The sequence below is a fragment of the Tachysurus vachellii genome, chromosome 17 (genome assembly GCF_030014155.1).
Source record: "Tachysurus vachellii isolate PV-2020 chromosome 17, HZAU_Pvac_v1, whole genome shotgun sequence".
In the NCBI taxonomy this organism is placed as follows: Eukaryota; Metazoa; Chordata; class Actinopteri; order Siluriformes; family Bagridae; genus Tachysurus; species Tachysurus vachellii.
The window spans coordinates 17670482-17680954 of record NC_083476.1 but is presented as its reverse complement, the minus strand read 5'-3'; the positions used below and the strand labels follow the sequence as shown (position 1 = coordinate 17680954).

At 36.4% G+C, this 10473-nt stretch overlaps 1 protein-coding gene across 1 annotated transcript; it reads left to right on the top strand.

Annotated features, from left to right (window-relative positions):
* The first annotated feature begins 3288 nt into the window (after nucleotides 1-3288).
* si:dkey-175m17.6 (N-acetyllactosaminide beta-1,3-N-acetylglucosaminyltransferase 2) lies at nucleotides 3289-9391 on the top strand. Its single transcript, XM_060890937.1, has 4 exons — nucleotides 3289-3331; nucleotides 6416-6494; nucleotides 6672-6806; nucleotides 7429-9391. Exon 4 carries the CDS (start codon nucleotides 7432-7434, stop codon nucleotides 8764-8766), a length of 1335 nt encoding a protein of 444 aa, XP_060746920.1. The 5' UTR covers nucleotides 3289-3331; nucleotides 6416-6494; nucleotides 6672-6806; nucleotides 7429-7431; the 3' UTR covers nucleotides 8767-9391.
* Nucleotides 9392-10473: the final 1082 nt, after the last annotated feature.

The following is a 10473-nucleotide window of genomic DNA, read 5'->3' as shown; positions in this document are numbered from 1 at the left end:
AATCAACTTTGCTTATTTGATTCTGATGCCATTCATTTTCATAGCTTTCATTTGAATAAATCAGGAAAGGAGGCAAAGCATTTGCCTTTGATGATTAGCTATAGAAAATGTCCACCAGTTTAATTCTTCCTTTTTTTACCCACTGATCTACTGTTTACATTCTCTCCTTAGTTTCTACATTTTGAACAGTGCTCTTATGATACTATGCACCATTCTAACTTTTCAAATATGGGAGTGTAATCTGTGAAAAAGACCAGGCTTTGTTCAGTTCACTGTGATAAGCTTTCTTCTTCCTGAATATTGTCTAGTTTTCCGCCTTAGTCCTTGAAGTCTCCCATCATCCTTCTTGGTGCACAGGGGTCGGTGGGGGGATTTGTCTTTGAGCTTTTATCTGCCTGGCTGAAGCAATGCGCTTTCACCCTCCACTGCCGAGTCATGGTTAGCCTACTTTCCCCAGCGATATCCACTTTGCATTTCAGTGCAAATCAGCTGGGTCACGATGTGGAGCCACTAAATATATGAGCAAAAAAAAAACCCAACAAAACAAACAATGTGAAGTGTACACTGTGTGTGTATATATGTATGTAAGTATGCCTCAAAATGTTTGATTCTCACAAGCTGACTGAAACGCTAATGTTTAATGACTTAATGCTTCTTCGTTCGGTATGGGCCAAGAAAATTCCCGTTCCCAAAGGAAATCTGTGGCGCTTACTGAATGTGTTTGAGTGAGAACAAAGTGCTCTGTGAGATCAGACCAATCTCAGTCTAGACACGGATGCTGCTGATAAACTCATATATTGAGGACAACAAAGTATTTAAACTTGAATATTTGTACTTTGGATAAAAGTACAAAATCATCTGTATTGATTTTAGGCACATTCCTTTCAAGTGCTTGTTGAATTATTGTACAGTTAGTAATTCTAAGTTGCTCATTTTTCTATTTTTACATCGACATACAACTGCAAGTGGTTCCTCCATCATTGGGTAAATAATTAAATGCCTGGATACCTTATTACCTAATACCTTAGTATTTATTCTTATGATAAGCTGATAATTCTAAGATCATGATTAAGTAAGAGTCAATTAGGTGACTAACAGAGTTGAGGAAAGCGACACTGACAACTTAAATTTATTCACGCGCTGTGGTCTGTGTCTGTAAGCGACATGGGGAAATGGCACCATATCCACTATTACTGATCATGTGAACAAATGAACTATGGGGAATGAAATAAGATACGTAATGTGAGCAAATTTCTAAAAAGCAGTGTTTATAAAGGAACCACTTTTTTTGTGTTCATTGATCTCTTAAATAAGTGCGTTTTTTTTTTTTGCACCTAAAAATGAACAACCAAATGTAAATTTATGTGTATGATTTACTTGTAAGTCGTGTCTATTTCTGTGAGTTTATATTTATTTGTGTTATGCTCTTTTTCTCTCTCCATTTTTTCAAAATATTGTGAAAAGCATTTTTAAAAACCTACGGTTTTATGAACTGGCGATTTGTGAAGGGAAAAAGACACCCTGGAGGATGGATTGTGTTAAATTGTGTTTAACTGCTGTCTCATTTTATTAGTGTCTTACCTTCCTTGCCTCACTGGATGAAGTAATGTTAGTCCACCTAACCTGACAACATTGTTGTACTTCACCGCTGTACATTTATACTTTACATGTAAACTTTCTGCTAAAAACAAACTGCTAAATAACGGTTCTCATGAGATGATGTTCTATTTTCATATGTTGTGTTGGCGATGTTTTGGTTTTGGTTGGTACAATTTTTTTCCGGTGACTCTTTTGATAGAGATGTATACAAGTACTTGTGAATGAGTGGAATAATACGAATGCATGGTGTGCTTTTTTCTTCATTGCCTCTCCATCTCCACTAGTGACCATGCTACACTATATAGCGTGAAGTTGGACGGTGTGGCGTATTCATTTGGTTCTTGTTGAGTTTATCATTGTGAATTTATAGGAAGACTTTTGTTCCTTTTTTTTTTTTTTACTCAAACCTACTGTGACTAAGAGACTGATGTTGTTCTAAAGTAACAATGACAAGCAGTCATGGAAACCTGATTATCACTTGTAAGGACTTTGTGGATGATTTACCTCTTTAAGAAAGAGCAGAGAACAGTGTATATTACCACGGAATTGTCCACCTTTATGATGTATTCAGAGATCTCTGGAAAACTAAAATGATTTGCTGAAATACATTTTTTACAGTAAATCATCAATAGGTTGTGTCTGGATTTCTTTTTCAGAGTGGTTTTGATCATAAAAGCTGACCAGTAGAATAAAGAGCCATGGACATCACCCAAAACCTGTTTTGAAGACTATACATATTACGAAAATAAATATTATTCATTTGTTAATCACATCACACAACATAAAAACGCGATAGAAAATACAAGGACACATTTAATCTTTAACCTTCATTAGAAAATCTAGCATCTATACATTTCCTTTAGATTATGTAAAATCTAACTCTGTATGCTGGGGTGGAAAAGAAGCAGGAAATTATACTAAAGTTAAAAATTATAACGATTACAAATTATTTTATATAATTTCTTCTGACATGTCTTCGTAATAAATACTGAAAGTGGAAGTACGTTTTCGCAGACACCGCGATCCAAAACAACTTACATTTATAAAGCTATAGAGAGGTTATATGGGGGTGCGGTAGCCTGATGGAAAAGCATTGGTCTACCGATTGGAAGGTTGCAAGTTTGAATCCCAGGTCTACCAATCTACCCCTGCTGGGCAAGGTTCCTAAACCTCAATTGCTCAGTTCTTTAAAATGAGATAAAAACGTAAGTCATTCTGGATAAGGGTGTCTGCTAAATGCAAAAGTCCTCATTCAAGGACCCAGCAGTAGCAGTTTGATACTCCAGGATTTGAACTCACAACCTTCTGAGTCATAGCCCAACATCTTAAGCAGTGAGCTACCACAGTCTGTAGGCAATGAAACTCCAAAATGCAGTGAAATATTATAACATAGAAATGAATTGTTTATAATCTTATGAATTTAAGCACACTATATGGTCTAAAATATGTGGAAACCTGACCATAACACCCACTGTAGCCACAAAACAAGGTTTGGGGAAGAACCACATACTGAAATGATGGTTGTGTCCACGTACCTCTGGCCATATAATGTAGATCAAAGCACAATAACAGATAGTTATTTCTATTGTGTTGAAATTGATTGAATTGATTTACACTGACAGACGAGCACAATGCAAATAAAGTGTGCCAGAGTCCATTCTACTGACATTTTGTGTACAGACGTTGGCAGGATGAGAGAAGAGACCTGTGAGTTGTAACTGGTACTTTGAAAGTAAGGGAAAAAAGTTTTCTTGCTAAATTTAATTAAGTAAGATTACAGTTATCGAGTAAAGGATTTGATTGTACATTTATGTCAGTATCTCTTTTGAGTTATGTAGGTTCAGGTAATCTCTACTCTCCTAAGATCTCGAAAAATCTGCTAGGCTATTCAAAATAGATGCTAGGTGTGGCTATGTGTGTGCATGGTGCTTTACCATGGCTTGGTGATGTTATTTTATGTATTTCTGCCTCACACAGTTTTCCTGAAACAGGCTTACCAGGATAAAGCTGTTCCTGGGTAACAGTTTATGCAGTCTTTGCTTTATTCTACCAATAGTTCATGAAAAACTGTAATACATTACACAAGTTAAATGTAAATTAATTACTAACTAACAATTGATTTAAAATATGACCACTACCGTTGTTAGTATTTCGTTCATAAACACGGCTAACGTGTCAGACATGAATGGCTAGATCAATATGGTTTGTCAGCTCAGCAGTTTTTCCTGGCCAAATTAAATCACTGTGGTTGCATAACTGTTCGTTTTAATATGTGATTGCTGTGTGCTGTGGTTTAGTGCCAGAGGGGTTGAAATCAATAGTCTGTAGAGTTCTACTTTAGCATGGCCTTGCCATTAGAGAGTATCTACTGTTACAGAACTGCATTCAGGATCGGCTGTCTTACAGGATCCAGGAGTCCACTTTGGTGGTGCGGATGGCATGCGATCGACTCGGTGCCAGACGACACAGGGGCAGGAGCTTGTTCTGAACGCATAGTCACAGACCACTTCAGTGTTTGAATGACAGAGCAGTGCTAGAATAGTAGAGTGCCTGAAAGGGATGTAAAAAACTGGGACAAGAGCTTTTGGGATATGTCTGTTGAACTATGTGTGGAGAACGAGAGAGAGAGAGAGAGAGAGAGAGTTATATTGTTTATTGTTATATTGCATATTGTTCTAAACCTTATTGTTGTGTGTAGGATTTATTAAGTGTGAGCTTCTCTCTTTATATGTCAGTTAAGGCGTTAGTAGGAGACTTGATTAGGCCTTTAAAGAAATGAATTTGCTAAATTGTGTCAACCGAAAAAATCTAATCGTGTACAAATGTTGAAAGACCACAAATTAATTTCAGAAATTTATGAATTTATGAAAAAAGAAATCAATTTAATCAGCGAATAAGATCAGTTTGATCGTTTTCAGTGATGCAATGAGAAAGCCAGTAAACATTTAAAAAACAATGGAAGTTTAATAGGATTTTAAATTAGAATAAAAAATATATATACTAATTTATACAAGTAATGTATTGTAATCATCTGCATTTAAGTATTTCAACAAAAGTATATAAATTATATGTGATGAAATGAAAATTGTGACATTTTTTCAAAGAAAAAAAAAAAGATGAAATTTTTACTACCTGCACAAATAAATCTTTAGCTACGCAAATAATTCCCTTGTCACAACATTGCCAGGTGCTAGTGACATGTTTGACCACAATATCTCTCATGATTTAAACAGGAAGCAAGTTCACTAGTCAGGATCGAAAAAACAAGAGGCATTGTGCTGGAGCATGACCTCCATGACCATCTCCTATTGTTTTGTTCATGCACAACTCAACCGATCAAACATGTTGTTCTGCTTCTTAATGCATGTCACCTTTTTTGCTCTTTTCATAATATGAGTGTACACTTTATATACAATTTGACTATTTAAAGTCAACACATTGAAAATTTGTGATTTTTTTTATTATTATGTAAAATTGGAAATATTTAAAGAAAGAAAATCAAGTTCAGTATCTTGAAAATGTAACATTCAAGATTATGGACTATTATTAGGTTTTTATGCAAATGTAATCAAATTCGTGATATTGATTTAGTTAACTGCTTTGAACAAAAGGTGACATTTTCCTCATGACTTCTCTCTTCTTCTGAAACACATGTTCACATGACACCCAGAGAGATTTAAGCTAAATGGATCATACAGTTTTGCACAAACTCAATGGTAGCTTGACTGCACATGAAAATCAAGCTACATTATAGCAAAAAACATGATGTACCAAACACAAATAAACTCAGAAATTCATGTAAATATTTGAAAGATTTTTTTTTCACTTTTTACTCGAGTTCTTGCAATAAAATAGTTTTTAATGAAATTCCTTGCATGCAATTAGAACAGAATGCAAACTAGAAGCATGTTCACTAGCGCTGTCAGATTTTTGGTCCCCACTGTACACCTGAATACATTTAATAAAGCTGAGATTATAAGACTTTTTATAAGTCTTTTATACAAAGACTGCGTTTAAATAGCACCGTAGTCTGAATTTCTCCTAAATACGGTATAAAAAAATACCGTAATATACTAAATTGTATATAGTATAGTAGTATAAAAATATATTAATATATAATACTATGATAATATAATTATGGCACAGCATGTAAGCCTTACATGCTGTGCCACAATTATATTATAGTATTTATATTATGTCAAATCTTAACTCAAATTTAATCAAAAATCTAAAATGAAGTAATTGGGGGGGCACGGTGGCTTAGTGGTTAGCACGTTCGCCTCACACCTCCAGGGTCGGGGTTCGATTCCCGCCTCCACCTTGTGTGTGTGGAGTTTGCATGTTCTCCCTGTGCCTCGGGGGTTTCCTCCGGGTACTCCGGTTTCCTCCCTCAGTCCAAAGACATGCATGGTAGGTTGATTGGCATCTCTGGAAAATTGTCCCTAGTGTGTGATTGCGTGAGTGAATGAGAGTGTGTGTGTGTGTGCCCTGCGATGGGTTGGCACTCCGTCCAGGGTGTATCCTGCCTTGATGCCCGATGACGCCTGAGATAGGCACAGGCTCCCCGTGACCCGAGGTAGTTCGGATAAGCGGTAGAAGATGAATGAATGAATGAAGTAATTGGTACAGTATATAATGTTATGGATTGTTTTATATACAAATTACTTCATTTTAGATTTTTGATTAGATTTGATGTTATTTAAGATTTGACATCATTTAAATGTAAATAAATAGATAGATAATAGATACATTTGTGTGTGTGTGTGTGTGTGTGTGTGTGTGTGTGTGTGTGTGTGTGTGTTTGAATTAATGCTAGAAAATACATTTCACAGAATGTACACCGAATGGTTCAGATCCTGAACACGCCTTCATGTGGGAGGAAACCTATCAAGGGGGTGAGACTACAAGCAAGAAAGCACATCCAATACCAGGAAACATTTAGTTACTTGCTGAAGCTCTTCAAATGCAATTTCAATAGACAAATTTGTCCTTTTGTTCAGTTCAAAAGTGTCATGGGAGCTAATAGTAATGCAAGTTTGACTCTGTTGTACTGTGCTCTCGTGAAAACCCAGGAGTCGACATGAGTCAACGCTTGAAACTGGCACATTGTGAAAGAAGGCTATCAGTGGATATGCAAGAGAGAGTCCAAGAGGAGGGAAATTGTTCTCAATGAAAAGATCGAAGTGATTGGACTGCACATTTTGGAGGTATTTAAAATAAACCTTTACAGTATGTTATATTTCTGATACAGCTTTGGATTTGTTTGTGTATCTGAAATCTTTTTTGATTCTTCTTTACAAATGCCTGGTTCCAGTGATGGAAATGAGCTTTGGAAAATATCAGGGTTGGTTTTAAATCATTGCATGAACAACCAAAAAAACCATGGCCAGTTCCGAGGATACTGAACGTCCATTTGTCATCTTTTAGCATGCCGTACCTTTTTAAGTAAAGCAAATGTGTAAACAAGACATTTCCATCTGTTGGGTAAATGTGCTCTTGAGGTACATGATGTAAATATCATGGGTTGCAAGGTGCTCTAATCTCTGCCCAGTCATGCACAGATAATGAGACCCCTGGGGCAATGCCATAGAAACCAAAGCCCCATGAGATTTTCTGATAGTGGGTCTACTATCTTACTTTGGTACAAACATGAATTTTCATGGCTAACAATGTGTTCTTGGATTTAATATTAAATCGAACTCTAACCCTTTTCATTTTCAACATGTAAATGTGATGCACCCACATCTATAAATATGTCTATCTGTCTAACTTTCTGGAATATGCAAAACATAGTTCTCAAATTCCCTTTTCTCTTTTGTTTGTTCCCAGGCCATGGCACGATGCAGGTGTAGCGGAAGGGCCTTGTGCCTTTGTCTACTTCCATTTTTGATGATGAGTCATCTCTTGGTGTATATTATGGTGACCATATTTGTCGCCATGTCCTACACACCTGAGCCTAAGCCTCTGACCCTGCCTCTTCATTTCATAGCCTCTGGAGCCTCGTCAAACTCCGGAGCTCTTGGACCACATCCACTCCATGAGTTTTGGAACCTACGTTTGGTGGAGGGTGCTTTGTGGAACCGCCTTCAGCACCTCAAAGACAGAGAAAACAATCCAATATTGAGAGTTAACACCACAGGAGGCATGTTTCCAGGCACTGAGAATACTAGCATGCATGAAAATGATGGTTCTCCTCTATGCAAACCTTATCATCTCTGGGCATCTCATCTGCCTGACTTTAACACTATGCCTGAGCAGATGAAGGACTTTGTCTTGTCCATGCATTGTCGAAACTACACCCTCCTGATGAACCAGCCTGACCTGTGCAAAGGACAAGATACCAAAGCAGACGCCCCTCTGCTATTTATGGCAATCAAGTCCCAGGTGGGAAACTTTGAGAACAGGCAGGCCATTAGGGAGACATGGGGGAGGACTGGCTGGGTACAGCAAGAGGCAGGGGGAGAAAGGTGGCAGGTGCGCGCTGTGTTTCTGCTTGGAAGGCAGGACATAACAACAGGTCCTCATCCGGACCTTGGGGCACTTTTACAGTTAGAGAGCAGGCTTCATAAGGATATCCTGCAATGGGATTTCAGAGACACGTTCTTTAACCTCACCTTGAAAGACGTGCTTTTCTGGGATTGGCTCTATGTGCACTGCCCACAAGCCCACTTCATCTTCAAAGGAGACGATGATGTCTTTGTTAGGACCGGGGCTCTCTTAGACTACTTGGATAAACAATATGCACCTCTACAAAGGAAAACCAAAAAAGTTAGAGACGATTTCATTGTAGGAGATGTGATTACTAATGCTTGGCCCAGTCGTCAGCCCACAGCTAAATATTACATACCTGAGAGTTTTTATAAAGGTGTGTACCCAGCATATGCAGGTGGAGGAGGAGTGGTATACTCCGCCGCTCTGGCCATGCAACTAAGAGAGGTCTCACAATGGGTCGGTTTGTTCCCCATTGATGATGTGTACATGGGGATGTGTCTCCAGAGACTGGGTGTTTCCCCTAGTCATCATCCTGGGTTTTTGACTTTCGATCTTCCCGAGGCCAAAAGAGAGGTGCCGTGCGCTTACCGCAAAGTACTACTGGTGCATAAGCGCAGCCCTAAAGAGATGCTTACATTGTGGAGAGCCCTAAAGGCTCCACTTGATGAGTGCTAGTCAGGGAGCTGCTGGAAAGACTTTTTCTGATTTGTATATTATATATCAGAAATAAAAAGCCCTGTCTTTTTAAAAACAAGCCAGATTTGAATAGCTACCTTCAGGTATTTTCATATGAATGGAGTGTAATCATTTGCATAATGAATAGTTCACTCTTTGGTCAGTTTGTTTTGGCTGTTAATGCTGCTTACAGAAGTTGTACTGTGACATGCTAGAAAGATTTTGTATTGTATTGGTATCTTTCTTTCTTTCTTTCTTTCTTTCATTTATTTATTTCTATATTTTTATTTAAATTGTAATTTCTTTTTCTAAGGTTCCTATGGATGGTTTATGCCAGCAAAGCTGTAGGTTTATGCACAAATCATTTAATTTAATAAAAATGTGTTTGGTTTATCACATAATTTTAAGACATATGCAGTTTTGCATTTTCCATGTGTTGTAAATGTTTTAAAGGTTTTATCAATGTTACTTGATATTGTTCTTCATATTAGGTCACGGTAAGCTTCCCTAAAAAAACACTGTGATTATGAAGCAGAAATCCTGAAGCTGCAATATCTTCATGGAACAATATCAATCCACTACTACCTTTTGTTGTACACTGTATCATATATTGTAAAAAAAATCATTTGTAGCTAGCTTTTATATAATTACTTAAATATATCAGACTAAACTAATATATATTTTGATAAATTTGTAAAAATCCAATTAACCAAAATCAGATTTCTTTTTGTAGTAAGATACATCTGATGTTACAAGAAGTCGAGAATGGTAAAAAATAAAATAAAATATATGCCTCTTAATTTGTATCAGTTCATCATTATTTAACATTTAAGTTTAATTAGTAAGGTGTTTACACTGTGGATTTTGCCATATTATTTTCATCTTTCTAAAATAAATAGGATTCTCATTTTGTGTAATGTTATCATGAAATGATCATAAATTATCCAAATATATTTTTCTATTAGATTGCTTTCTAAGTATCATAAATCAATTTTACTATCTTGACCACCCGCTCAATAACCCTTAAAATTCATTTTGTGAGATGCATAACCTTAAATCTGTTTGTGTTCAGCGATATTCTTTAAGGCTTAGATTTAGTCTGAACTGAGCATCATGAAATGAATTTTATTATTCACTTTTTCTTTTTAAAATAAAAACATTTTATTCTGGTTACTTGTCCTGGGATAGATTGGTGTCCTATATGTTGTGTATCCCTGCCTCAAAATGAAAAAAGTGGGTAGGTTTATTTCTAAAGCACATTTAATTTCAGCTCTAGCTGACCAAAGTGCTGTACAGAGACCTAACATACAATCAAAACACAGTCAATAAATAAAAGGTACAAAGTAAAACAGGTAAAATATATGAAAAAGTTAAAAAAGAAAGACAAATTAACACTCAAGAGGAAAAGCCAGGATAGGAAAAAAACAAAAAAAAACAACATTAAATATTATGTTACAAGCCAACTTGGCAGTTAAGTTTAAGACAGTGAAAAAACCTTTCGGTACAGTGAAATTTTTCAGTAATTGATTTCAAACTTCCAAACTATATTCCATAGTTTTGGTTAGTTTGAAGCTAGTTTACATGTAGTGTTGAGCTGCAGTATAGTTACTACTAGGATAGGTTACAGGGTAGCACTAAGCTCAATCCAACACTGTTAGATAGCACTAAGATAACATAACACAGTATAATTTTACACATAACACATAT

What these genes read in the sequence shown, in the direction of transcription:
- si:dkey-175m17.6 (XM_060890937.1), top strand. Translation starts at nt 7,432, where the DNA reads ATGGCACGATGCAGGTGTAGCGGAAGGGCCTTGTGCCTTTGTCTACTT.